The sequence below is a fragment of the Osmia lignaria genome, chromosome 2 (genome assembly GCF_051020975.1).
Source record: "Osmia lignaria lignaria isolate PbOS001 chromosome 2, iyOsmLign1, whole genome shotgun sequence".
Taxonomy (NCBI): domain Eukaryota; kingdom Metazoa; phylum Arthropoda; class Insecta; order Hymenoptera; family Megachilidae; genus Osmia; species Osmia lignaria.
This window is the reverse complement of record NC_135033.1, coordinates 4,509,618-4,536,984: the sequence shown is the minus strand read 5'-3', so window position 1 is coordinate 4,536,984 and position 27,367 is coordinate 4,509,618. Positions and strand designations below refer to the sequence as shown.

Sequence of the window (27,367 nt, the reverse complement as noted above, 5' to 3'; positions counted from 1 at the left end):
TGATTTAAAATTGCGTAAAGCTGAAAATGAGAAGGCTATACTTATAACTGCCGCAAAAATAAAATAATATTACATTAGTACTTCTACTAGTGCTCCCCTTATTGGGTCTGGAGGTCCTAGTCCCACTGATTTAATTTTTATTTATAATGTTTAATTTCATAATATCTTATTAAATTGTATCGCAAATATATCCTTAAGAAATTATGCATTTTTCATTGTGCGAAGCTGATTATTTACTATCTGAAAGTATTTACATACATATGTCGCTATAAAAAGTGAAAAATAAGGGTTGGTATCCTTGTATGCACAGTAGTTTGACAGTGGCCATCGTCGTAGTCTTATATGATGTATTTACATTACAAGTTAAGGAACGTAATTTTTCTCTAAGCATTATCAACGCTTTTATCTACATTATGAAACGTTCGGTAAAGACCTATTTCTCTATTTCTTATAATTTTACAGTAATAGTAATAAATTTACATTTATTCCATTAATGGTATTTTTAAGGAAGGTTAGTTTGACAGTAATTGTTTAGAATATTTACATATATGTACTTATTACATAGAAACAATTTTGCAATGTTTACAATATTAAATTAATGATACTAAATTATAATTGTTTAGCAAAGTTAAATTTTGATACATCTAATTTTTAATTCATGATTTTTCATATTTCAGATAACAGATGAAAATGGAGAAACAAAACGATCGTTTGTTAAGCAAGAATGCATCAATTTTGGATATGAAGGTTCCTATCCTGTTTTTACTTCATCATCTTCAACTTCTTCAACTGTCACGCAACCTTTGCCAGGACAACCACCATTACCTCCAATGCCTCCACCTTCTACCGGAGTTCCACCACCTCCCCATGTATTTGGGCCAGTGCCTTCTCAAGTTACACCTATTCAAGCATGGACACATCCTCCTACACCATGGCAATGGATAACACCTCAAACATCACCTTTACCACCTCCGCATCCACGTGACATAACAACAAATACATTTCAAAGAGACCTGCCTCTGAGAGGTAATTACATGCGGCGCGAAAGATTTACTCATAATAGAAGCAATATATATGTTCAAAGAAGTAACTTTCATCGTAAAAATAGACGGCTTGCACGATTTGGACAATCTCAGGGTCAGTTTGATCAAGCAGCATATTTTGGTGCCACATTGAGTAATACTCTTGGTTTGGAATGGCAAAGAAACAATTACACCACATCTGCAGGCGATGCTATTATGAGTCATATGCCTGTTCCTCTTCCTAATCATCCTCTTCCTCCTATACCTCCGGGGATTTTAACAAATAGACACGGAGAAGAAACATCAGATCAGGATGTTAAAATTGTATTGGTAAGATCGGATAATAACAATTGCGTTTGTTACTTAATCACATCTTATGCCTTATTATTTATTTCAGGAAGAAGTTGTAGTTAAAAAGAATAAACAAAGGAAACCTATGTCCCAAAGTTATCCTAGTCGACCGTGGAATCGAGAAGATGCAGAAAGAGCTTTAAAAATCGAAAATGAATATAATAAAACAGTAAAGGCTCAAAGTTTAATAATAAAATTTCCAGATCCTGATTTAAATAAAGATATTGTTAGAGAATTTCATCCTGGTATACAGAATATACATTTTCAAAGTCCCAGTGGTCCTAGATACTGTTTTATACAAATGGCAGAAAGTGTTAATATCGACGATGCTATAAAAGAGTTGGAAAAGATACCTTTTGGAGTAGGCCATTTAAAAGTTGAAAGAAAATCTCTAAGAGATGAAGATAATCCAATGCCTGAAGAAATAGATCCTTATACATTATATATAGGAAATTTGCCAGAATCTGTAAATGTTAATGAGGTAAAAAGTAAATTCCCAACAGCTGCCCGTGTAGATGTCGGCTATGCGCAGAAGATGAGAAATACGCGGTAAATTTTATTTTATAGAATATGGTATGTTAATTGGTATAAATCACTGTAATGTATTGCTTGCACTTTTAGATATGCTTTCATAAGATATAACAGTGTCGATGAATCTATATCTGCTTATAAGCAAGCGCATGATTTAATGTGGGATACTAGAAGTATTATTGTTAGATTTAGAAGACAGCGAGGCAATACTTGTCTTCCTGGAGAACCTAAGCCTAATGTTAAAAAAGTTAAAGAAGAACTAACGAATAACTCACAAGTAAAAAAAGAATTAAAAGTTAATCATGTTGATAAAAATATAACAAAATCAGAAGCTGATGTAGATAAAAGATTACAAGATAATTCTAGTAAAGTACAGAATAAAGCATCATCTCAGAATCAAGATCAAAAAACGAGTTCGCAATCCCCTTCATCTTCTACGCCAACCTCAATAGCATCAGCCAAATCAGCACAGCAACAACAACAGCAACCATGGGTAATAGTACATAAATGCTGGTCATTAACAAAATTATTAAAATAATGACAAACAAATGATTTTTAAATTGATCCTTTTTTAGACCGACCAATTACCTCAGATACCTTCGGCATCTGAAGCTCCTCCACCTTGTTCATCCAATAGAGAAACAGTTGCGGAAACAATAATGCTTACGGAAATCAAAGAGGAACCGGAAGATTACGAAGAAATGGATATGTCGTGTAACATTAGATCCGATGATGATATAGATGACGATGTAAATGATGATGATGACGACGATGATGACGATGATGAAGAAGAAGACGATTCGGATGATAATGATGATGATAATGAAGATGATTATGAAGAAGAAAACGATACAGAAGACATAGATGAGAATGGAAGTCTGTTTAATGAAAAACACAAAGAAATCGCGAAAGATAATGAACCTTCCGATGTAAATACAATTTACTTAACAATTATTTAATTATTAAAATCACTATTCATTTTTTATATAGTACTTATTGTAATTATTTTTCTTACAGCATCTTGACCAAATGTTCAGTGAACTGGAGAATATGGCCGGTGATATTGGATTTTAATACAATTCACGAGCATGTATTTCTTTTGTATTGATCAGTGTTTGATTTTTGAATAATTTAATATCATGCATAATGTGTAAATATCTCTAGTTTACAAATGTTACGAGTGAGACTGCATTTATTTAAACATAATACAGTAATCGAGTTGTATTTAAATATTTTTGTACTTATATGATTTTTATTTTATAAATTTTTACGCTTAAATATGCTCACATAATTTTTTGTGTACAAAATTGAACATACAATTAAACTTATTTTTCGTATTTTTAGTTAAAAATATTTTTTATATATTCATTTCATTTATTTGCCATTAGCGATTAATATAAATATAAATTTTCCAAAAATTTCCTTCATAAAAAAGTAATTATAATATTAATTTGAACTCTTTTTTAACAGTTTCTAACACTAAAGTATACCTTCGAAATATTAAACTAAAACTAATATTTACTTAAAAAAATATTGGTCCCTGATCTTCCTAATAATTTAAGTTTATAATCCATACAGTCACGATGCGTGTTTCCAAAGAAAAATTTTCCAAAAATTTTGATATATACTGCAAACATATAATACATTGCAATATTGTTTTTTATGTAAAATAAAAGATTTCAATTTATATGAAATAAAAGCGTTTGATTATAGTTAAATAGGATGAACAAACTTTACAAAACTTCGTTGCATATAGGTACATACATCATGTATGTCAAGTAGTTCGATTTAAAAATTAAATACAAACATTTCCGGTAAATACGAACGCCATCTACTTCTTGGCGTTTCGGCGGTAATAAAGCGCGGGTATACCTACTGGTCTTATAACTCTTTTAAGTACCGGTGCTTGTTGCATTAGTCAGTTTTGTATAGTTTGGAAATTGAGAAAAATAATCTGAAAAAATGTTCGAAGCTCGTTTGGTACAGAGTGCGATCTTGAAGAAGGTGTTAGATGCAATAAAAGATCTTTTAACAGAAGCTACCTTCGAATGTTCTGATTCTGGAATTCAGGTTCAAGCTATGGACAATGCTCATGTTTCTTTAGTTTCCCTTAATCTCAGAAGTGACGGATTTGATAAATATAGGTGTGATAGAAATTTATCGATGGGAATGAGCATTGCATGGTAAGATAGTAATTTCAATATAGGTTTTACACAGGTTATGTATTTTTTAAGTGGCAAAACAAAATTTTATGTGTGAGGAAAATACTTCTATTGTTCTATATTTTCTCCTGTTTAAATCATAGAGTTATCGAGGAATAAAATTATATGAATTTTAAATACCACACGTTAACTTGTATACCTTTTACAGTATGTCTAAAATTCTACGATGCGCTGGCTCAGAAGATACAGTTACTTTACGAGCATTGGATAATCCAGAAAACATTGTATTTATATTTGAATCACCAAATAAAGAGAAACTTGCAGAATATGAGATGAAACTTATAAATATGGACCAGGAACATCTTGGTATTCCTGTAAGATTCTTGATTCATTGTTATAGAATGAAATTCATTTGCGACCGAGTTTCTTACAATTAAATTATATGCAATTTGTTTATGATTATAGGAAACTTCGTATTCTTGTGTTGTAAAAATGCCATCTCAAGAGTTTTCCCGCATTTGTAGAGATTTAAGTCAATTTGGAGAATCAATAGCATTTGCATGTTCTAAAGAGGGTATAAAATTCAGTGCTGCTGGAGATTATGGCCAAGGTATGTAAATTTCTTTGATCAAATGAATAAGAGTAAGATAATTTATATGTTACTATTTTAAATAATATGTATGTACTCACATTGGAAGTATAATAGTTGATATGACTCTGTAACATCTTGCTAGTAGGATTCTTTCAAACACGATAGTTATATAGCAACTGATTGAAGTTAAATAATGTCCTAGAAAGTATTTACTTATTTTGACCTTGTTATTATAAAAAAAGAGGTCACACCAGCATCTATACACAGGTTTGTTTATTGTTTTGTATTAAAGGAAATGTACCTCTATATAGTAGAACTCATTAAATTACTAGTCAATTATGAAAAGTGTGTATTGCAAAATGTAAAAATAAATCTGTACAATTAACATTATTATAAATTGTAGTTATATCCATTAAAATTTTTTTTTTCAGCTACTATTAAATTAGCACAAACAGCAGATGCAGATAATGAAGAACATGCAGTAGTTGTTAATATGCAAGAACCAGTAAAGTTAACTTTTTCATGCCGTTATCTTAATTGTTTTATAAAGGCTGGACCTCTTTGTGCACAAGTACAGTTATCAATGTCTAATGATGTACCTTTAGTATGCGAATACAAAATTGGAGATATTGGACATATACGATATTACCTAGCTCCGAAAATTGATGATGATGAAGAAAATTAAAATTCTGAGGAATTCTTTTGATTTGTAAAGTGCAACATCACGTATCATAGCAACAGCTAATTTGATGGAATACAATTGAATTTTGGTAACTACCACATTACTAAGAAGGAAATATTTATAAAATATTCAAAATAGAGTGATAATATTGCTTAGCTAAAAAGAAGTATATTTTAATACTCGTTAAGGAATAATTAAGAATAATTAAAAATACTTTGAAGGTAATATATTTAAATTTTACATTTAAAAGTCATTTGGCTCGTCACAGTATTAGCGCAACGTAGAATTGACACTAAGATTCATAGTAGAGTGACACGTTCATGATTAACATGTTAATGTAGTGTCATTTTTGTAAGATTTATATTGTTATCGTTTAAACTGTGACAATGTTTTGATAATATTGCATCTTTTATATGTAAGAAGAACTCAATATATTTCCAAAACATTTGATAAATTTTGAATTATGTGTTATTTCTTACGTCCTAGCCTAATTGAAGTTCAAATTTTTTACTTATTTTAATTATCTTATATCTTATACTTTGTGTATAAGCTAGTTTAATATAAAAATACATAATTAGCTTACGAGCTGAGGGAATAAGAGGGCTACCTTGGATGGAATAGCCTAGAAGTATACAGTTAAATCTTACATAATTTGGATCTCATATAGTTACTAAGTAATTAAATATTAATCAATAGATGTTGATTTATCCTATGAATTATTTTACACGCACATATGCGAAGACCTGTATATCGTCATTTCTTATTCTTACACGCTTAAATCAATATTTTAATTAAAATAAATACTTTTTTTTTGTATTCTGTTCTATGTTTATAAAGAACGAATCAAAGTCGCAACGAAACAATACACTTTGGCAATAGTGATCAGCCTCTTTGGTTTTAAAGCCCTGATATTGCTTTTGTGTTTAACAAAATATTTATCGCATTTTGAAAATAAAACAATTGTTTATCCACATAATAAAATGATGAATACGTATTCATACCGATACATATAAATACACAATTTAATACAAATAGAGAATATTGAAATTATTCATTCGAATTTAATGAAACGTATTAAGCACTTAATACCTGCTCATTTTCAAAGAAGATGCCACGAACATCGGTAGTGTCTAATTGTTTGGACCAATTTGACATGTTTATGCAAGATTATCGATGCATATACTACTCCTTCAGTCTGTAAACATAATTCTAAAAGTATAAGATGTTCCGTGACGTTTACTTTGCAAATGAGATATCAACAAGAAAAAAAAAAGGAACATATACAACTGAAAATTAAAGGGACTTAAGCATTAGTGTTACCATTACTCCCATATAAGCTAGGATGTACATACTTGTCATGCAATGTCCTTAGATGCCTTAGTAAATTACTTTTTACGTTAAAGCCTTTTTTACAATAGGAACAAAGAAAAGGCTTTTCCCCTGTATGCGTTCTTTGGTGAATCACCATCGATGCATGGCTTGGAAATTCCTTTTGACAAATGTTACACAATTTTTGATGACTGTGAACCCTTTTTGGCTTTGGAGGTGCAGAGTTATTCATTAAAGCTAATTGCTCTTCCGTATGTTCCGTTTGTATATGACGAACCCATTCTTGAGGTGTCGAATACATATTACCACAGAGATCACATTTTAAGGGTGGAAAATCTTTGCTATCGTCATCTACATCACCCTGTTATTGTAAATCATACGTTATTATTTAATATTTCATATATTAAAATAACGTTTTTACATTCTTACCTTCCTCTTTTTTCTTCGATTTTCGGTCATATCGGCGTGTGTAAATTCAATATGTCTCACCCAATCTGATGGTCGATTAAATGTTTGACTACACATATCGCACGTTAATGGTGTATATTCTTCTTCTTCGTCTGCACTGTGTACGATTTCCTGTGAAAGCCGATCATTAATATCGCATACATTTTATTTTATTAAATCAATTTATCGACCGATTACCGGTTTGATATCAATCTCATGGTCTATCGTCAGTGATTCTGATGGATCGATAGTTTCTTCCCATATTGGCTCGTCTTTCACCAGAAGCTCCAAATTTAACTCGGTCTGAAACAGAACAAAATGATGCATTTTGTTGTATTTAAGGGGTTACGCCTAGTTTGGATTCTTTTTTTTTTACCGTCTTAATAAACATTTACTATGAAGTGAAATATACCATCGAAAAATACATGTTTTAAAGTAGTTTTAAGATTTTTTTACAAGTAAAATGTTAGATGATGAGGGAACGCTCGTAGAACACCCCTTTTCTCGAGATCACTTGCGATGGCCAAACCGCTTATTTGAAATCAAAGCCAAAGAAGATTGAATTAGTATATTGTATTGTTAAGAGCCTGAACGAAGGATTTTTTATTCCGTTGAAAAATTCTTTTTTGATCACTTCAAAAACCGAATCTTTCAGTAAAATTGTTGTCATTTTAGTGAAAATCAAAATTTCGCAACCCTTTCAAGCCCTTAACAATACAATATACTAACTCAATCTTCTTTGGTTTTGGTTTCAAATAAGCGGTTTGGAAGATATAAATTAAAAATAATTTAAAAAGTTATCCAACCTTCTGTAACTTTGTAACAGTTGGAACAAAAAAAAATACTTTTCAATGTAAAATATAACAAAAAATTTATGTGTAATTGATTTTTTGTTTTATTTTATTATATGCTATTTTTTACAATGGCTAGATGGCTTAATATTAAGCAAAAAAATTACTTTTTACGGCAAAAAATTGCAAATAATTAGCAACAAATTTTCATATATGTTTTTTTATATTCTGATGATTTGGCTCAGATAGCTTAATAGACCTCAAGAAAAGGGCGTTCTACGAAAAGAGCTGTATTTCCCTCATTATTTATCATTTTACTTTTAAAAAAATCTTGAAACCACTTTGAAACGTGTATTTTTCGATGATATATTTCACTTCACAGTAAATATTTATCAGGACGGTAAAAAAAAATCATTTTCCCGATCCCAACTAAGCGTAACCCTTTAATAAAATATCGTTACCGATAAACACTTCTCTTACGTTTTCACCATCCTCGCTTTTAGATTTATTCGATTCCACGTCGCTGTTGGTGGTTTTTCTTTTCTTCCCGTTAGCCTCCAGATTCTCTTTATTCTTATTTTGTTCATTATTTTTATTCTCTTCCAACACCTTTTTAGTTTCTGGCTCGCTAATTTTCTCCTCGGTCTTCTCGATACTCTTTCTATCTGAGGTAGGTTTCTGAGGTTGAACGTTGTTTTGTACCGGTGTACTTTGTTGTACATTCTCGACGATCTTCTCCGTCGCCGGTTGCACTAGTTTGATCTTTTGAATCTGACCGGTCAACGGTGGCTGTTCCCGTTTGTCTCGATCAACCTTCTGATTATTCGACTGTATATTCTCTTTTTTACTTCCGGTATTGGATCTCCATAAACCGCGAACACGCAATATATCACCCGCTTTTAGTACACCCTCTAGCTGATCATTCGTCACTGTTGCCTCTCCGCTGTACATATATTGAATAAGAATTTTTAACGTTCGGTAACCAATTTCTGTTGGTAGTACCTGAAATATTCATATTATGTTTTTATCTATTTATTTATCCGTACGTTTGAATAATTTATATAGATGATTAGGTATACGTACGACAATTATCGGAGCGTTTGTATTTGCCCCGAAATGGCATGTTTGAAAAATATGACTTAGGTACGACGAGCAAGCGGCAAGGACAAATCGATGAGCCGCCACGTGCCGGCCGCAGGACGTTGCTAACAAGACATCTGCGAAGGATTCTGAATGAAGTAACGTCGCGACAGAGCTGTGCAGATGCGCGCCATAGCTGTGCCACTTAAGTTGATAATTCTCCGAAGCAGCGATGGCCATTTTTTCTATATTATCAATAGAAACAATGATCCGTTAATTCTCGTTAGACAACAATATACATATATTTCCATACAAGTTTTAATGTTGCAGTTGTTAAGCCTGTTGCATCGACCGTATCTTATTTGCATTCGTGTGTACATAATTCGTTGCATCGTACGATCAACGAAAAGACTTTTTCAAGTGATACGAGTTTCATAATGATTCGAAAATAGAAAACAGTTGTTACGTAGAAATTTTTATTATAATCTCGATATTTTCCAAAAAAAAACAATCGTTGTTGTTATATCGATACTTGTGTATATATATTATTGTTTTCAATATACTTATTAATAATTTATACAATATGTAAACAAACAATCATTGTTTGACAATGATCACTTGTGACGACGTTTGCTTAAATGCACGATAATCTTTCTTCCCTTTGATCGAAGTCAGTACGCGGCGTCCGAACATTTATTTTTTCAACATCATTCTTCACGATATTCTATAAAACACTAGGAAAAATCCTCTCGATCAATTTTCGATGCAATTTGATCGGACAATTGAAACGAAATAATTACGCACTCTCCTCACTACCCTGTAATGCATTCACACCCTCGTTTCAATAGCCGTTGACGTTCGTTCGATGATTAAACACATTGTACACAATAGTTTTTTGTTATTGAAAAAACTGTCGAGGCGGGAGGAAAACGGTTGTTGACGCAGAAACGAGAACAGTGATCTTAGATCATTTCCTTAGCCGAGGATCATTGATTATTTCGTACAGTTTCACGATATTACCGCTGGTCGCACGAACGTCAACGAGAGAAAGAGAATTCTTCTCTCTTGGCTGGGAAGCGTTTTACCGCGTCGTTACGCTTGTCAACGTGGTTACCTGACGACATCGACCAGAACTTCGCTACGCGTCACTCGGCTTCTTTCTCGCGTATTTTAATTTCCACGATAATCCTCGATGAGATTTGCGGCACCACACACAGTGTGTCTCGCACGCGTCGTTGGTGTTTTGAAAGGCGCTTCGCGCGGATACGGGACACGGGGCAGATATGAGCATCGAACCGCCGCGTAGGGGCCTAAAAATCGATATTTCGGTCTTTGCTCCATCCTCTCCGGCGGTGCAGCCGTGCTCGCTTTCGCGGCTAGGTAGGGTGCCCCCCTGTTCATCATCGATTTTCCCGGCTACCAATCGCACGCATCCATTTATCGCATCGATCGCCCGAGCTGATTTCAGCGTTTGCGTCCGTCCGTCCATCCGCCCGCTCCACGATTCATACCCGTGCACCCCGCCGCACCCGACCCTTCACCCCTCTACACCCAGCTTCCATGTTCCATGCTTCGTTCAATCTCCCACCCTGAAATCACCTCGCCAGCTACTACCTTAAGCCGTACAGACGCGACTAAACGTGACCCTTCACGATCCTTTCCGCTACCGACGCCGACGACTATGTCCCTCGGTTTCCTTCATCCACGACACCCTGACGTTCACTTCACGCCTGTTGATATTCCTCTCCCCTTCGTTTCCGTTTTCGTTCACCTTTTGTTTCGTCATTACATTTGCATTTTATATATCAACCGTTCTCGTCACGGTACAAGATCTCTCTTTATCTCTTGGCGACACGTTTTATAATTGATATTGAAAAATTTGCGCATCGCTTCACGATACTTCGACGAAGCTAAAATTCGATCGAACGCATCATTATGCGGATTGCGTGCAGGGTTTCGAACGAATGATTTGCTAATCCTAAAAATATATCATTCTTGATCAATACTTTTTTTAACAAAAAATAAAAGTTCAAAGATTTTTCTTTAGAAGAGATAATCGAAAGATAATTTTCAAATATACAGTGTTATGTAATTTAACAAACAATACATTTTCTTGATGTACGAATTATTAGCATAAGGAGGATTAAGAAGAACCATAACATCTATAGATCCTGGAAGCGATATTATCAGGTTAATGTGGGTGAGTGTGAGTGCAGTAAAATTTTAGGATCGCCGCCGTTCTGTTCCTGGTTCTACCCGAAGATGGCGTTCATAGTGGGATTCTTCGATTTTCAAGATTTCCTTTCGATGTGTGCATGTATACGTGTGACGATGTACTGCATTGCGTCGACGACCCATTTTGCAACAGGAGCAATAAGTTGTACACCCTCCTACTATTGTATAGACCTCTTGCTATTAAATAATCAATCCTGTCTATTCAAAATGAACTATAATCGTTTTCCTAGATAATCATACTTCGTACAAATGTTATTTTTCTATCGATATGGTTCTATTAAAAGTTTATAACATTATGGTCAAATTCTATTAAAAATTTATTTCTCAGGAATACTAAAATGTTTTCAGCGTCTTATATGATTTCTAATGATATCGTATAGATTGTTGTAAATGAAAATGCAATATTTATACGAATAAAGTTCCAATAACATTATATTATCAATTTTTTAATAAGTATTCATACTTGAAATCGAAATTAGTTTTGTATTAGGTCACGTGGCAATAGGATCACGTGGCGCTTCCGCATACTCCGTTAGAGGGAAGCACAGATAATCTTGAGCAAACACAACGGCCAACAATCCCTGTAAACACATACATACGTTATTGTCATCGAACTAAGGTCGATTGACCAAAACGATGCAACGGCTTCTCAGATCATAATGTACTTTGTAGATTTGAAGGTTATATTGAGAGTGCACAAGTGTTTATATGTCACATCAAAGTGACCTAGTTTTACAAATGAATTTTTACTTGTGATTTTCTTGAGCTATGACCCTGCAGTGAGTGTTTTCGTAGTCGGTGGTCTCTGGGAGACAGTGGCGATAATGTATCGAAAGTGAGTTCACGGCTGTTTTTAGAATACGGAAGATAGTAAACGAATCAGCTTGATTATATGAGAATGCAAGTTTTAACGAAATATGAATTTCATTGTATTTTCAACGAACGGAGCAATTAGGTTAAGTTGACGAGAAGTGCATAATTTTCTGTTACTTCTCCAGAACGTAGAAGGTAATTTATAAATGCACGGTATGTTATTTTTTTATTCGTTTAATGCAAAATTTCTAAGATTTAAGCATTTACAAATAATATTTTTAATTGATTTAAGTTAACATTCAAGTTAATTTAATTATCCATGATATGTATTACAGTTCAATAAAGCAAAACAATAAGCCAAGATGAAACATGATTGTTCAAACTTTTGGATATTAGTATTAAATAAACATTGTATGGCCCTAATGAATTATGCGGTGCAAATTGGGCATTATGTACTTGTATATATGAACAACGTGTAAAGTAGTCTGTCTACTTCTGCAAGATGCCACACGTTACAAGAAAATGGGAACTTTTCCCAGGTAGAAATCGATTCTGTTGCGACGGTAGGGTGATGATGGCACCCCAAACTGGAGTATTTTATGTGACTGTGTGTCTTATTGCTGGAACAAGTGGATTATTTTTTGCTTTTGAGTAAGATAATCGTTTGTTAATTACAATTTCATACATCCGTGTAAAATTAATCAAATTTTAACGGATTTACCTTTCTTCTAGTTGTCCATTCTTAGCAGTTCATATAACACCTGCTATACCAGTTATTGGTGGTTTATTGTTTGTTTTTGTAATGTCCGCATTATTCAGAACAAGTTTTAGCGATCCTGGAGTTATTCCAAGAGCAACACCTGATGAAGCTGCCTATATTGAAAAACAAATTGGTACATAAGAAAATTAAGAAATTAATATATTATTTTATGATTTATCATAGTGTTTCAATTGTAACTAATTTAATTTAGTATTAAAATGAATAAAAATCTTCTTTTTCATGTTGAATAAAGAGGTACCAAACAATGGCAATTCCAAAATGTATAGACCTCCGCCTAGAACAAAAGAGATATTAGTAAAAGGACAGCCAGTAAAATTAAAGTATTGTTTTACTTGTAAGATATTTAGACCACCAAGGGCTTCGCATTGTAGTTTATGCGACAATTGTGTAGGTATGTATATTTGTTATTTGTTATAAAAATTATTTTGATGGAAATACAGAAATATCATGTAATTACTATTTCAGAGAGATTTGACCATCACTGTCCTTGGGTTGGAAATTGTGTAGGCAGAAGAAATTACAGATATTTTTATGCTTTTATTGTGTCCTTGGCATTTCTTTGCGTTTTTATATTTGCGTGTGCTGTAACACATTTAATAATGCGTAAGTATTAATCAGGAAAGTGGAAGACAATTTTGGAATAGTTCTAATTTTATATCAAATTAATTGTAGTTACGAGAGATGATAGACCATTTCTAGAAGCAGTGAGGATATCTCCAGGAAGTGTTGTTGTAGGAGTTATATGTTTTTTCTCTGTTTGGAGTATTCTTGGTCTAGCTGGGTTTCATACATATTTAACTACCAGTAATCAGACAACTAATGAAGATGTACGTATTGTAAATCTGCTATATACTTTGGAGGCAGTTTTAACATAATTATCATTTATAGATTAAAGGATCGTTTTCCATTAAAAGAGGGCAAGAAAGTTTTAATCCTTATAGTCAAGGAAATATTTGTGGAAATTGTTTCTACGTATTGTGTGGACCGGCACCACCTAGCTTAATTGGTAATTCATCATTTGATTCTTCTGTTATTGTTTCCGTGTATGTTAATACTATTTAACGCTAAAATATCGCATTTTATAGATCGAAGGGGTATAGTAACACCTGAATATCGCGCAGAACAAGAAAGGGTTAGCGATGATAGTGTGATTACTAATAATAAAACATATGGTACTGTGAAAATTGTACAACCACAGGTATTTAGATTGATTTACATTTGTTCATCTATATCGTTCATATTGTTTACCTATATAAAACTGTCTCTTATTGTCATAGTCTAATGGGACAACTGTTCAGGCAAACCCTAGCCCAGATCTTACGGGTTCCATGAACAATCTCGTTTCTGGTCAACATTCGCCGCAGATCGAATCGATAAACGGTGAGTTAAGCCTTTTAAGGCATACTATCCGTTATCCTGAGGATCTTTCCAAGTACCCGCGACAGTATATAAATGACACATACGTTCCGACATATCCCCTACAGCATTGTTTTCAGGATTCTGTAAAACATATAAAATATGATACAGATAGGGGAAATCCAGATTTTCAAAAATATCCATGTAGATGTGAAGAGAATTTACATAAATATCCTCACAGGTGTAGGGAAGAGTATAACAGATGTTCGGATAATAATTTAATGTATGATCAGTGTGTCGGCGATCAGAAATATGGTATCGATCTTCAGAAGTATCCGCAAAGATATTCCGAAGATCCGATACGTCATAAAATCGACGATAAAAGTATTTACACCGACCTTCAAAAATTTCCCCAATGCTATTCAGAAGATCCATTACGAATTTCTCAATCCCAACAAACTCTCAAGTATAATAACCTGAGATGCACTGTTCATGGTTTAAAATATCCGATATCAAAGAATCTCTTGCCAACTGTTGTAATGTCACGAATATTAGGGGCAGGGGGGATGCCAATTATTGGACAAAATGCGATTGGACTTGCAGTTAACAGATTCGGTTCAGGGCCATTGACCAATACTTTCTCTTATGCGGAAAATTCTCTATGTCCTAGCGACAGTACTGAAGAAGATCTTTTAAATCGTAGATTTATTATGAGTTCAATGAGCGATAACGATGATATTTAATATTTTTCATAATAATTGCATTTTTTTAAAATAACAATATAATATATTGAAACGAAACTTAAATAAACGGCCATAGCGTATTTGTTAGGAAAAATTCTTTTAGCGTGTTGAAATTAAAATAATATAAGTTTTGATGTTTCGATTGTTCATTATTAGAAGCTTACAATATACAAACTTTTTAGTATGTATATACATATTAGTAAAGATAATGATATGTAAGTTAATATACATATATTAATAACATTAACAAAAGGTAATTATTATTATCATGTTCATGTTTTCTCGTGCTATATCTTTATGAATGAGATACATTCAAGTTGAATTTGATTGTTATCAGCAGAGATTTATTTATTTTTTGACTGTTCAATTTGGTACTGAGCTCATGGATATTTTTTCTTAAGAAACGAAGAAGAGAGATGTTAATATCCTTGTTATTATGGTATATATCTTGACTGAAAAAAAGGACTGAACTATTAATTTCATTGCAATTTTTAATACTAATATGTGAACATAGTTATTTGCTTTTATAGTACAGCTGCATTAGTAGAACATGGTATATTTAATTCAGTAAATTATGTCATTATACTAATCTTTAATATGGTAAAGAAATTGATCTGGATATAGATCGGATCCATTAATAGGTTGCATAAATTTACATTCTTTATTGTTTAGTCATATTTCTACATGATTGAATAAATTGTATTTCTTTGTTGTTTAAAATTACGTCCTGTAATCGAGGGCTCAGAGCATACCGTTTGGTAAGTTTATTTTGTTTTATTCCATTCATTATTGTGTGTATGTTTAATATGAATGAATTGGTATTTAATAATAGCTGTCAATAAACACTTTACACTCGACGTGTATTTTCTACACTTTTAAAGACACTAATTTTAGAATGTTATATCAGTTCAAGGGTTTATGGATTGTGACTAATTTATTAGTTTATATTTATCTGGATCGTTATTATGGGCGCCGGGATTGTGAAAATACAACATGTATATAAATATACATATTTTTGTATATGTACAAACAAATACACACATATTTAATGTATAAATTTAAAGGGATATATTTTTTATAATTTTATATATCTGTATGTTAGTATAAAAATTGCCATACGTTGTACAACAATCACTATGCAATAATTTTTTATTATTTCAATTCGACACGTGTACACATGGAAAATGTATTCATGTGACGCATCAATGCCTGGGATATTTATTTGATTGTAGCGTAGTTTCAGTTTATCTGTTTATGCAACAAAGATACACAGCCAATGCTGCACTTTTGTAATAAGTTGCATAATATAGTTTTTGTTGCTAATGAGCGTTTATAACGGCTTTTCATTGAAGTTTAATGCCAATTATTATTGAAGTTCTAATAATTTTTGTACACTGTACATGAAATTTATATAATATCAAATTCATTTAGATAATTTGATTATTGTTAGAAATTTGTTTTTAGGTAGCACCACGAACAGCGTGAGCCAACTTGTTACCAATGAAGTACCACTAGCGTCACTTAATATAGCTCCAATTGATATCGACGAAATTGCCCCGCTACCTCCTCGTCAGAGTGTCGTGGTTTCGTCCACGTTGGATACGTCCTCTATACCTTCGGTAACTGTAACAACACCTTTGTCTGCATCTAGACTTAGATTGTTACAAGATACAACCATGATAGAATCTGCTTTAGACTTAGATTCGTTGGAAGAGGCGAGTGTTGGTAGGGGAAGCCAAGCAGGGCTTATAAAAATGGGAGCAGTATAATTATTAAACTTATACTTTTTATCTAGTTAGATTCATCAACGTTTAAAATTATTGACGCTTATTCGAAATAGTGCAGATTAAATTCTATACTTTGTTTGAAACTAAATATTTATTATATAATTTATGACATAAGTGTACAATATTAATAGCTCTCATTTGGTTTTGTAGTGAATTTTTATAACTTCATTTGAATTCCAAATTAATCAAGGGTTTGATTATCGACTTCTTTTGATCTGCACTATTTACTGGATACATTTATCATTGTTAATTCCATTCCAGCCATTCGCATCAATTTTCTTCATTATATGAAGTTAGTAAATGAGAATAGTCTCTACTTGCAGTGTAATAGTTATGTATAAACAAAAGATTATAAAAATGTGGTGATTCACCGTACTATGATACTCCTAATATTATAAATAACTATACAAAAGTACGTTGGGTTAAGGAAGTTGTACTACTTAATTGTTCTAATACGAATTTATACATTTTTTCTCTTTTGTTAACACATGCTCCAATTCTTTAATTCTTATAACAAAATATGCTAAACTAACAAGCTTCACTTCCAACTGAAATCAATTTTGCACTTAAGTTTTCATGAATATCTCTGATTGAATATCAATTTAATTACACATATGCACAAATGATATCATTAGAAAATATTTGTATGCATTTAAAACGTATGAAAACGATGATTTTGGAATATTGAAAAATTATAAGTAAAAGAAATTCTTCGATTTTATTATCGATTATTGAATACTATTACTTCATTTTAATTTTTCACATTGGTAAAATATTACATTCTTTTATTCTATTTGCTATGTACAGTGTAAAGAATTTTGTAAATACAGAAATTTTCCTAATTTTTAGTACAGGTTTGCAAGTATTTAAAAAATTTGTTAAGGGAATGTGAATTGTACCAAGCATTTAAAAAATATAAGTACCACTGCCTAGTTTACGGATAACTCGTCTATCGACGTTGCATGTCATTATTTAATTTAATATAATCAGGAAGATAAACATTATTTATATAATTATTGTAAAAAAAAAGAAACGACATTGCTAATTGTCATTTTATCTTATAAGATTTGCCATTATATTGATTTTGAGAGCCTTTTTGTACATAATATGCGTGTATGATACTATATATTGTGTATATATTGTGTAGATGTTATTATATTAAAATAATATACTAAAGTTAAAAATATATTAACGTGTTACGTCAAATTACACCTACCTAAACAGCCTTTCACATAAAGAAAATTTTTATTCGATCGTTTGTTTTACACACTACATGTATTCATTTACAAAAATATTTAATTATGACAAAATAGTGGAATAAAATAATTAATATGATTTTACTTTTCGCGATTAAAAACATGCTTAGAACATTTATAATATATATCAATAATTTAATACTTTTATATAATAATTTACAAACAATGCGTTGATCACAATAATATTGTTACTCACCCTCTGTTACCATAAATTTTCTTCTATACTTCCCATATTAAAGTAAAACATAAACTCATATCTTTTATAGATCCGATTTTATATTAATAAAATTATGTATTATGATAGAAAGAATCACAACTAAGATTGCAATACTAAAACCTGCGATATATATTTTAGTTTTATAATGTCCGGACGAATCTTTACCAAGATCTGTTGGTTTCATGTCAGTTTCACTTTGACAGTAAAATTCCGTAGGATCTATGATGAATTAATAATATAGTGATCGAAATATATAATTAGTCGTCCTATATTAACTGTATAGGGTGTCCCGTAATTCCTGTAACTCCCGGAAATGGGGGGTTGCTGGTGTGATTCTGAACAACATTTTCCTTTACCAAAAAGTCGTTTGAAGCTTCGTTTTTGAGTTATTAACGAAAACCACTGGCCAATCAGAGCGCGCGCTGAACCTCGAGAGCGTTGGCTTTCGGCTGCGCTCGGTCGTGGTCGTGAACAAACGCATTGGCACAGCGTGGATATCAAGGGAAGCGTGCGATAAATGTTACATCGTCTTAAATTAAGAACAATGCGGAATTATTTGTTATTCATGAATAACGAATTTATCGCACGCTTCCCTTGATACCCACGCTGTGCCAATGCGTTTGTTCACGACCACGACCGAGCGCGGCCGAAAGCCAACGCTCTCGTGGTTCAGCGCGCGCTCTGATTGGCCAGTGTTTTTCGTTAATAACTCAAAAACCAAGCTTTAAACGACATTTTGGTAAAGGAAAATGTTGTTCAGAATCACACCAGCAACCCCCCATTTCCGGAAGTTAGAAGAATTACGGGACACCATGTATAATACCTACCAGCTTGGAGCTCTATATCTTTTTGAACATTACTTTCTTGAACCTCTAAATCAAGAAGTTCTTGCAATGATAAGAGGGCTTCTTGAGGACCTTCACCAGGAAATAAGTAATCCGATAATGTTATTTTACTTTCTGGTAACACTATTAATACCCTTCTTGGAGGTTCGTGTAACGTTATATTTTCTGAAATAGGATACGAAAATAATAAATATATCATGGATTTTTTATACTTATATACTGCGATAAGCACCTTCTGGAGATCCATTTTCTTCTTCAATTAAACTATCCCAATGCATTTCTAATCTACTTGCTAGTGATCTTATTATGTCTTGTTTTATCGCAGTGCTAGCTTCTTCGACATTTGCTTTTTGATGAACAAAAGTTCTACTCACTAACTGTCCCACAAGTCGTATCGATGCACTGCACGGTGTTATCCTTACATCCGAGTTAATATTTTTCTCTTGCTAATAATCCACAAAATAAATTGTGTTACATCTATTTAACGAGTTATAATGTAATTTTAATGCATTTGGTAAAAATACTGTTACTACTAATGTTTAGAAAGTTACTAAATAACACTAAAAAAAAGTTGTAACATTAATTTTTTGTAAATACAACTACTTACGCATGGAATGTATAAGTCAACTTGAATTAATTTATTATTAGCATTTTTTTCACTGTTTTTACATTCTTTATCATTTTTCTTGCTTTTACTAATTACTTCCAATTTATCTTCCGGTGTTCTAACTTCACCTTCAATAACAATAAGAGAAGATTCAATGCTGTCTGATACATCTTTTAAAATATCCTGTAAAATTGAATTATATGTACTCGTTTCTCATAAAAATAATGTATTAATATCTTTTGAACAGTCAATACTTGTAGCTGGTTCTTAAGAGTTTGTGGATCTGTATCAGCTGCAATAAGAAATAAACGATCAAAATCAATGAGAGCTTCAAGTTGATGCCACTTGGTTGGTTTTGCTTGAAATTTCCATTCTGTTGGTTTTAACATTCCAGTCTTATTGGTTTCTACAGATTTACAAGTATACCTGAAAATATTAAATTTTATATTAGAGACAGAATAATTATTATAAACATATTACAATCCATCATACTTTTGTGTAATGCTGTTTAAACATAAGATCAAATTCTCATCATTACTATTTCCACAGAGATATTTATTTTGTGACAAATTTTTCTGAATTGCTGTCAGAACAGACCTAAATTTTTGTACATAAGTATTATTATTTATGGTATCTTCTGGACCAACAATAAATATACCAAGAACTTGCATCCCACCAGGTAGCATTCTTGTGACCTATAAACAATATTAAAGTATTAATATAAAAATAGTAGGTGGCATATATGTTACATTAACGTACATGTTTTGCATGATCTGCAACCCAATTCTCAGGTATATCTTTTACTGATTTAATGTAGCTATCAGTGGATCCTTGATGAGCATTGGTTGCAGGACTAATTAATGTTTCTTCCACTACATTTTTACCCAGTGGAGGTGGTGTTTTTGCTAAGTGTACAATATAATCCTTTTGTCCAGCACTCTGTTACAATGTAATGGTAGAAATCAACTTTAAAACTGAATTTCCTTAAAACTTATATCTAAATATATAATTTCGTAAACAAATTAGTAAACATTTCTTAAAAATATCGTGTACACGAAATAATGTTAAACTGTACTGGTTAACAGGTATGTACATATGTTAGGTGAGTTGACATCAAATTGAAACATACAAAATTCGAACCTGTCCTAAAATTAATCCTATTGTATATTCATCTGGTTTTGCTAAAGATATTAGGTAAGTATGAAGACGATCCTCGGCATATACAGTTCGCCCCATTATTACAAATAACTTTTATAAACACCCAATTCTATCAGAACTGTATACAATAACTATAGATCTGTACAGATCCAACAAGACTGGACATATGCCTTTGTTGTCTTGAATTTGTGCCTCAAGAACGAGCGCTATCTGCTTTTTCCTAGTATAAAAATATGAAACACTTTGCACTGCAACATTCTAACGCAAGCAGACGGTAACAGCAGATTGCTTCAATATATCACTAATACTACACTAGATGAAGGGTTTATTATGAAGTCTTTGATGAAGTAATGAGCATCTTATCAACTTAATCTCTATACTAGTTTCAGAATATCAGTCGACAAATTGTCGAGTAGTTTCCACCGTTTATGAATAGACGGCGCAATGCTGTAATCTGAGCAAATCTGAGCAAGTCTGAGGGACGGACATTATAACCTCTATAACTTTATTTTAACGTCAAACTTACATCAATTTTGTACTTTTAATTATACTATAATTAGTCTAAATTCAATAATTTCTATTTAAATAAATGTTATTTATATTAATCATTAATATTTATCAAAATAGCTAAATAAGAAGAATATTAAAAGGTGTTCTCTTTTACAATTTTTCATAAATAGGTAATGGAGGTAAGGTGTAAACATTGCAGAAAGGACCTTTTTAATGAAGCATCAGTAGAATTATTAACTTCTCATGGTGAAATAAAAAGAAGTCTTATGAATGTAGGGTGTATAACAAATAATCCAGAACCTTGTTCATACATATCAATAGACAGAATGCCAGGATGGATTGAACAAGTTGTAAATCAGGTACAGTTGTGAATTATCTTAACAATGTATTTATTTTACTTCCAAGTATTACTTAGTATGATAAATATTTCCATTAATGGAAATAGAAATCCATATAAAATAATATATTGTCTACAGGAATCTTGGACAAAAGGTAGACTTCATTGTTCACACTGTAATAATCGCATAGGTTCATTCAATTTTATAAATGTATTAAGATGTGATTGCAACAAATTTGTAACACATCCTATTAGAATAATTAACAGCAAAGTAGATATTGTATATGATACTAAATAAAACAGTTTTGTTATATAACTAAAACCATTGTTCAAAGTATTTTAGAAATAACTAGAAGTGAAACATACAATAAGTTATATATAAATTCACAATTGTAAAGAAACTTTTGTAATATAATAAGGTACATAAACACAAGTAAACATACTAGACATTAAGCCTTATTACAATAAACAAAGAATTATGACAATAATGTTCTTTATTGCATATTTAAATGTAAATTACTTTACCAGCAAGTAATATTTATTTTACATGTATACATAGTAGTTAAATATTGAGTATGTACATGTACAGACGCGTGCACACTCAATATAAAAATTGATTGTGTACATTTTATATACTCAACAATTGTTGTTTTATACTTCAATTAGTAAATCATATAATATGCGCAAAATATTTCTTACTTTTAATATATTTACAATAAATCATTAATGCATAGCATTAAAACTGATTTGAATTAATTGTTATGAATTCATAACATGTAGAAATGTAAGTTAGACCATGTAACATTGTTTAATACAAACTTTATACTTTCTACAATTATCTTACATTATTTTAAAGTAAATTTATTATTTGTTCATTAAACTCATAGTTGAATTTTTAATACACTTTCCATAAAATATATAATTTTATTAAATTTAACATAATGTAAACAACATAACAATACTAAAACTGTGTACATATATAATATCAGCAAATAACATTATTAATATACTAATAAACAAAATATTGAATGTAGACAGTATTAACAGGTACTATCTTTCCTTTCATAAAATCTTTATTAACTGTATCAACAGTAAATTTATATAACTCTAAAAATAATTACATGTAACGTGTACTAAATTAACTTAGTATTTTCTATCTCTTAAAAATGGAATATTTTCCACAATGAATGTAAACTGATTTGGAAATTTTATTGCTAGTAGAAGCAAAAACTTTTACTTTAAATATTTTAAAATTAATTTCACGAATGTATTCATAATTATTATAAATTTATATTGAAATAATTTGTGCAATATGTATAAATCATTTTTTGTTCCATTAAATTTTTCAATATAAATCGTTGCTACAAATCACAAAATTATTTATTATAAAGATAAAACTAAGAATTGAGCACTGACATTAATTATGAATAAATTTAATATTATTTTTTATTATAACCTATAGTTATTTTTAATATTTCAGATATTTAAATGGATCATTTTTATTAACATATTTAAGAATTTGTTATCAAAGCTGCATTTATTTGCCTAGTTTGGCGTTTGATCTGCTTAAAAGTAAAATAAATTATATAAAGAAATAATATTGAGAATATTCTATTAGGAAGACAAGATAATGATTTAGAAAAATGAGTTGTATAATAGAATATCAAAGAAATTAAATTGTATTTAAATTTTGTTACTCAGAAGAAAATTCTAATTCATAGAAATCATTCAAAAAGGACATTAAATAGATAGCTCAAAATGTTAAATTAAAAAGTAACAGTAAAGAGACAAGAGAACACAATTAATTTGGATCAAAGGCACATATGGTTTACTAAGACATACGTTTGGAAATATTTTAAAAATATGCATGGACAACATGAGAGCTAATTGATTCATTGTTCATAGTACTGAGACTACAGAATAGAAATGGTCAGTATTGTTCTCTGTAAATATTTTCAATTAGAATATAATGAAAATATAATATAAAGTTTATGAAAAACAATGAATGTAACTTACATTAACACCGGAGCAACAAATTTCAAACATGAAATAGCCTTCTACTGATTCCAGTACATTATTCAGTATTAATATACCTTTTTTTCAAATGTTTTAATGATGCTGCTAACTTGTAACATATTACAGTCTAATCAAATTTAGCTGCTACAATTGGAATATTTCATCTTGTTGTTGTTGAAGTCTCTGTAATGATGTCTTTACTTTCCTACCCTGAGTCATAACTACAGCAGTTGGAAAGTTATGCATATCGCTAGAAGATGATGATCTTAATGGTTCTGAAGTAGACGGTGTTGTATATGTACTTGAAGTCACAGGAAGTGAATTACGTAATTTAGCGGATGCTCTATGTTGCTGTATATAAATATCATTATCTGTGCAAAATCTAAAATGTAATATTTCAATAAATTTATATAATTAGGCTGTTGATAATAAAAAGCCCAAAATATAATTATTTAATTAGTGGTAAATAACTTACTCACTATTCCCCTGAGTACGTTTAACTTCTCTTTTAACACTGGCTATAGAATTATCCATTTTAGCTAAAAAGTCATTAATCGAATGATCATCATCTATAGACGATGTTACCGAAGATGGACTAGACACCTAAAAGAAAATTATTAAAATTGAAATAATACTAAATAACAACTTATTAATTAGTTACTTTAAACAATAGTTACATTTTGAACTCCGCTATGTTCAATTTCATTAGTATTGTCCATTGGTAATGACAGTGGGCTTTCTGGACTAACAGGAATAAGTAAATGTTCTCTTAGAAATAAACTATCAGAAGCCCATAATCTATTAACTCTTCTTATTTGTTCAGTCTACAAAAAATGTAAAATATCAAACTTGTAACACCTATTATCTTTATTATCATTAATATATAAAATAAAATAAAATAAAATAATGAATTCTTACTGTAACTCCATATTTTAGAGCAATTCCTTGAAGGGTATCAGTTGCTGATACAGTGTGTTTTATTAGGTTTTCAGTTCGTGTAATATGCTTGGCTGTACTACCATATTTCTTCAAAGCTTTCCCACTACTTCTTATGCATATTCGTTCTTCCATTTCTCTCGCGCCATTTCGTTCCATTCTTAATTATTAAACTAATACTGACGCTTATAAAGCGTGATAAACATATTAAATAGCTTTGATATTTATACGTAAAAATTGTAGGTACACTTCAAACAACATAATCACATAACCTATTTAACCAAATTTGGCTCGCATAGCATGATCTTATTGACAAAGTAATGTTATTTCTTTCATAAAGAAAGAGTCGTACACTTTACCAAAACATGAAAACTTAATAGGGTGTGAACTACAGTTTGATTAGCAAACTGTAATTACTTTTTAAGTGTAATTAAATTTAAAATCATTTAAAAACATGCAATTTACTGTAATTTATTATTCTTTATAACAATTATATTTTATAATTTTGTAATTTTAGTCACAATGAACATTTTTTGCAATCTTATAACAGTTGCACTACGAATATCAACTCAGCTGATCATCGTGATAGCAATTTATAGATGTTTAGTGTGATAGCGTTTGCTGTATTTCGATTGGATATCCAAAGGGCGTTACATATGTATAAATATAAGTTACTGATATCTTAAAAATTATATTTCAAAGAAATTAGCAATAACAATGTCATAAATAAAATATGAAATTTTACATATATTTATGTACAATATAACATAAATTAAGTATTATTCTTTTTAGTATCTTATTTTATTATATAACTAATTTAATTCAAAAGATATAATAGCTTATATTGTTTATGTGCACTTCTTTATGTTACAAATTTCATCATTTGTAAGTTTACTTACGAAATGTATGTTTAAAATTTAAATAACTTTTAGATATAATTAATGTATGTATAGGTGCACACACCTACACAAGCCTACGTCAGTGCAGTGACTACAGATATAAAACAATCAAACATCCCTTTCCCTCGAGGGGTCGCGACTGAAGGGGTCCCAGACACCCCTAGGTGTGTTTAGCACGGTTGGTATTACATTTGTGCCTGTTTTACCAATCTCACTTTTAACGCACCTCGCATTATCAACGGAAAAGATATCTTTGACTCTGTGACTCTATCTTTATAAATTAATCAAAACTAGTCCAAGACCAAAACATTGAAGTAATTGTAAGACAAACTTGTATTATTTAATTTACTTAATGTCCTTTCTGTAATTGCGACAATTTAGTGGGTGCAACCCAAGTGTCCTGTATTCCCATAATTCCTATCCTTTATATCCCTTGTTTCGGGTCATTGGCATCCGAAGCGGAGATTCCGGACGACATTACACGCGACCACGAAGATGGCAATTTAGGGCGGGGGGGTCCGACTTTATACCTCCCTCGGGAAAGGCACAGTCAAGTGCACAAAACGTGCGAGCAATAAAAGTCACGTGGTGGTTTTAGTGGATAAAAATCCCACTATCCGTCGTCCCTCTCCCGAGGGTGCGACGGGCGTCTTTTAGAAGATTTCCACCACGTAAAAATAAAAAGAAAACATGCATTCTCGCTATCGCAAGAATCGTGCCACCTCTTCGCATATTCTGTGATCCTGATACTAGCAGTAAATTTCTAACCGCAAATTTCCTTACTTCGCCTTCCTAAAATTTCTTCCTACCCCTTATATGCCGGCAACCTGTATCTACATCCATGCAACCTTTAAACCTGTGTATTCCTCATATCATGGCATCCTTTAAATCTGTGTTCTCTTACGTCCCTGCATCCTTTAAATCTGTGTATCCCTTATATCTTCGCATTCCTTACATCCCTGCATCCCTTACATCTCTGCACTCCTTACATCTATGCATCCCTTACATCCTTGTACTACCGTACCTCATCGAAGATCGAGAAATCGTAAAGAATTTAGTTCCGATTTTTACCGTCAGAGGGCGCTGTATAGCCGCGCGAACGTTAGTTTAAATTTTTGCCGCCAGGGGGCGCTGTTTCCACAAGCTAATTTTAATTGGAATTTTTGTCGTTAGAGGGAGTAGTGCAAGGATACAAGGGTTACTGTAATGTAAGGGATGCAAGCATGTAGGGAGTGCAAAGATGTAAGGGATGCAGAGATATAATAAAAGCAGGGATACGAGGAATGCAGAGATGTAAGGGATATAGTATCGGTAAAATAATAAGTAAAAGGATAAAATAATAGGCAAGGCACATAGGAATAATAAAAGAACACCTTTATCCTTCTAATGAATTTATTTAATAAGCCAAGAAGATAAGTACAGCAAGTTAAATAAACGCAGAAAATAAAATAAGAGTATATGTATGTTTAACAGGTAGGCTCGTACCCCTCGTATGAGGGGATTTCACTTCATTTCAGTGTCGAACGGTTGAGGATGGTCCCGCAACCGGCTACCTTTACTTTAATCAGTGTCTGCAGATATTTTTTTTTATTAACGCGAAGAAATCTTGCATAAGACCCCCCACCGTCCCCTGAGAGAAGGCGGCGGGGGAGTATTCGATTCCTACTGACTAAAACCCCGCGGCGACCGATACTGGCGCTAAAGGAGGGCTCCAGAACCTTATGTATATTACTCCGGAGCCCTCCACGCCTGGCACACAGGTGCCCATCTCGCGTGCTTTTCATGTAGCCGATACCGGGGGTCGCACCCCCAAAATCGTGCCCCAACAGGAACAAAGTATGTTGTCTTTCTGTATCTGTATTCACTCCTTACATACTTCCACAC

At 31.8% G+C, this 27,367-nt stretch overlaps 7 protein-coding genes across 12 annotated transcripts; 4 read left to right on the top strand and 3 right to left on the bottom strand.

The window, feature by feature from the left end:
• Window positions 1-99: 99 nt before the first annotated feature.
• Window positions 100-3,195, top strand: Pof (RNA binding domain-containing protein painting of fourth). Of its 2 annotated transcripts, none has more exons than XM_034327579.2 (6): window positions 100-511; window positions 678-1,352; window positions 1,420-1,922; window positions 1,995-2,397; window positions 2,480-2,833; window positions 2,922-3,195. In XM_034327579.2, exons 1-6 carry the CDS (start codon window positions 494-496, stop codon window positions 2,976-2,978), a joined length of 2,010 nt encoding a protein of 669 aa, XP_034183470.1. In that variant the 5' UTR covers window positions 100-493; the 3' UTR covers window positions 2,979-3,195. The 2 variants fall into 2 exon arrangements, with proteins under 2 accessions (XP_034183470.1, XP_034183469.1); XM_034327578.2 differs by having other exon boundaries at window positions 101-425.
• Window positions 3,196-3,733: 538 nt separating this feature from the next.
• Window positions 3,734-5,667, top strand: PCNA (Proliferating cell nuclear antigen). The gene is made up of 4 exons (XM_034327709.2): window positions 3,734-4,087; window positions 4,275-4,440; window positions 4,532-4,676; window positions 5,090-5,667. Exons 1-4 carry the CDS (start codon window positions 3,867-3,869, stop codon window positions 5,341-5,343), a joined length of 786 nt encoding a protein of 261 aa, XP_034183600.1. The 5' UTR covers window positions 3,734-3,866; the 3' UTR covers window positions 5,344-5,667.
• A 167-nt stretch (window positions 5,668-5,834) lies between these two features.
• Window positions 5,835-10,483, bottom strand: LOC117605906 (uncharacterized). 2 transcript variants are annotated; one of them, XM_034327708.2, is made up of 7 exons: window positions 10,102-10,482; window positions 8,991-9,232; window positions 8,388-8,909; window positions 7,315-7,419; window positions 7,099-7,248; window positions 6,693-7,030; window positions 5,835-6,535 (listed from the first exon to the last, which is right to left on the bottom strand). In XM_034327708.2, the coding sequence occupies exons 1-7, from the start codon at window positions 10,109-10,111 to the stop codon at window positions 6,523-6,525; spliced, it is 1,380 nt and encodes a 459-aa protein (XP_034183599.1). In that variant the 5' UTR covers window positions 10,112-10,482; the 3' UTR covers window positions 5,835-6,522. The 2 variants fall into 2 exon arrangements, with proteins under 2 accessions (XP_034183599.1, XP_034183597.1); XM_034327706.2 differs by having other exon boundaries at window positions 5,835-7,030; window positions 10,102-10,483.
• Window positions 10,484-11,781: 1,298 nt separating this feature from the next.
• Window positions 11,782-17,419, top strand: app (Palmitoyltransferase app). 3 transcript variants are annotated; one of them, XR_013063499.1, is made up of 10 exons: window positions 11,782-12,230; window positions 12,371-12,686; window positions 12,768-12,928; window positions 13,049-13,207; window positions 13,282-13,419; window positions 13,489-13,643; window positions 13,705-13,822; window positions 13,902-14,014; window positions 14,094-15,673; window positions 16,380-16,520. XR_013063499.1 is itself a non-coding variant. In XM_034327572.2 (10 exons), exons 2-10 carry the CDS (start codon window positions 12,538-12,540, stop codon window positions 16,682-16,684), a joined length of 1,401 nt encoding a protein of 466 aa, XP_034183463.1. In that variant the 5' UTR covers window positions 11,786-12,248; window positions 12,371-12,537; the 3' UTR covers window positions 16,685-17,419. The 3 variants fall into 3 exon arrangements, 1 of the variants encoding a protein (XP_034183463.1); XR_004581793.2 differs by having other exon boundaries at window positions 11,782-12,248; XM_034327572.2 differs by having other exon boundaries at window positions 11,786-12,248; window positions 14,094-14,196; window positions 16,380-17,419.
• Window positions 17,420-18,046: 627 nt separating this feature from the next.
• On the bottom strand, window positions 18,047-21,004 carry LOC117605827 (protein odr-4 homolog). The gene is made up of 8 exons (XM_034327573.2): window positions 20,768-21,004; window positions 20,387-20,566; window positions 20,120-20,322; window positions 19,882-20,053; window positions 19,628-19,810; window positions 19,253-19,466; window positions 19,003-19,185; window positions 18,047-18,394 (listed from the first exon to the last, which is right to left on the bottom strand). The coding sequence occupies exons 1-8, from the start codon at window positions 20,861-20,863 to the stop codon at window positions 18,219-18,221; spliced, it is 1,407 nt and encodes a 468-aa protein (XP_034183464.1). The 5' UTR covers window positions 20,864-21,004; the 3' UTR covers window positions 18,047-18,218.
• Window positions 21,005-21,012: 8 nt separating this feature from the next.
• Window positions 21,013-22,342, top strand: LOC117605829 (E3 ubiquitin-protein ligase RNF180-like). Its single transcript, XM_034327575.2, has 3 exons — window positions 21,013-21,132; window positions 21,466-21,654; window positions 21,772-22,342. Exons 2-3 carry the CDS (start codon window positions 21,469-21,471, stop codon window positions 21,928-21,930), a joined length of 345 nt encoding a protein of 114 aa, XP_034183466.1. The 5' UTR covers window positions 21,013-21,132; window positions 21,466-21,468; the 3' UTR covers window positions 21,931-22,342.
• A 611-nt stretch (window positions 22,343-22,953) lies between these two features.
• Window positions 22,954-25,267, bottom strand: red (LysM peptidoglycan-binding domain-containing protein red). Of its 2 annotated transcripts, XR_004581794.2 has the most exons (5): window positions 24,567-25,267; window positions 24,326-24,472; window positions 24,124-24,251; window positions 23,649-24,030; window positions 22,954-23,575 (listed from the first exon to the last, which is right to left on the bottom strand). XR_004581794.2 is itself a non-coding variant. In XM_034327574.2 (4 exons), the coding sequence occupies exons 1-4, from the start codon at window positions 24,741-24,743 to the stop codon at window positions 23,793-23,795; spliced, it is 690 nt and encodes a 229-aa protein (XP_034183465.1). In that variant the 5' UTR covers window positions 24,744-25,267; the 3' UTR covers window positions 22,957-23,792. The 2 variants fall into 2 exon arrangements, 1 of the variants encoding a protein (XP_034183465.1); XM_034327574.2 differs by having other exon boundaries at window positions 22,957-24,030.
• Between the last annotated feature and the right edge of the window lie 2,100 nt (window positions 25,268-27,367).

Bases quoted from the DNA above. Each gene is read 5' to 3' on its own strand.
- LOC117605827 (XM_034327573.2), bottom strand. From the start codon at position 20,863: ATGGGGCGAACTGTATATGCCGAGGATCGTCTTCATACTTACCTAATA. The intron at 20,054-20,119 runs GTATGATGGATT...TAATATTTTCAG, and splicing joins TTAAACAGCATTACACAAAA to GTATACTTGTAAATCTGTAG. The intron at 19,811-19,881 runs GTATTGACTGTT...TCAATTTTACAG, and splicing joins CTCTTAAGAACCAGCTACAA to GATATTTTAAAAGATGTATC.
- LOC117605829 (XM_034327575.2), top strand. From the start codon at position 21,469: ATGGAGGTAAGGTGTAAACATTGCAGAAAGGACCTTTTTAATGAAGCA. The intron at 21,655-21,771 runs GTACAGTTGTGA...TATTGTCTACAG, and splicing joins TTGAACAAGTTGTAAATCAG to GAATCTTGGACAAAAGGTAG.
- Pof (XM_034327578.2), top strand. From the start codon at position 303: ATGCACAGTAGTTTGACAGTGGCCATCGTCGTAGTCTTATATGATGTA. The intron at 426-677 runs GTAAAGACCTAT...TTCATATTTCAG, and splicing joins TCTACATTATGAAACGTTCG to ATAACAGATGAAAATGGAGA. The intron at 2,834-2,921 runs GTAAATACAATT...TTTTTCTTACAG, and splicing joins AAGATAATGAACCTTCCGAT to CATCTTGACCAAATGTTCAG.
- LOC117605906 (XM_034327706.2), bottom strand. The intron at 8,910-8,990 runs GTACGTATACCT...TGAATATTTCAG, and splicing joins CAAACGCTCCGATAATTGTC to GTACTACCAACAGAAATTGG. The intron at 7,031-7,098 runs GTAAGAATGTAA...TTACAATAACAG, and splicing joins ATCGAAGAAAAAAGAGGAAG to GGTGATGTAGATGACGATAG.
- app (XM_034327572.2), top strand. From the start codon at position 12,538: ATGCCACACGTTACAAGAAAATGGGAACTTTTCCCAGGTAGAAATCGA. The intron at 12,687-12,767 runs GTAAGATAATCG...CCTTTCTTCTAG, and splicing joins GGATTATTTTTTGCTTTTGA to TTGTCCATTCTTAGCAGTTC. The intron at 13,420-13,488 runs GTAAGTATTAAT...AATTAATTGTAG, and splicing joins TGTAACACATTTAATAATGC to TTACGAGAGATGATAGACCA.
- red (XM_034327574.2), bottom strand. From the start codon at position 24,743: ATGGAACGAAATGGCGCGAGAGAAATGGAAGAACGAATATGCATAAGA. The intron at 24,473-24,566 runs GTAAGAATTCAT...CATTTTTTGTAG, and splicing joins CTCTAAAATATGGAGTTACA to ACTGAACAAATAAGAAGAGT. The intron at 24,252-24,325 runs GTAACTATTGTT...ATTTTCTTTTAG, and splicing joins AACATAGCGGAGTTCAAAAT to GTGTCTAGTCCATCTTCGGT.
- PCNA (XM_034327709.2), top strand. From the start codon at position 3,867: ATGTTCGAAGCTCGTTTGGTACAGAGTGCGATCTTGAAGAAGGTGTTA. The intron at 4,088-4,274 runs GTAAGATAGTAA...TACCTTTTACAG, and splicing joins ATGGGAATGAGCATTGCATG to TATGTCTAAAATTCTACGAT. The intron at 4,441-4,531 runs GTAAGATTCTTG...TTATGATTATAG, and splicing joins AGGAACATCTTGGTATTCCT to GAAACTTCGTATTCTTGTGT.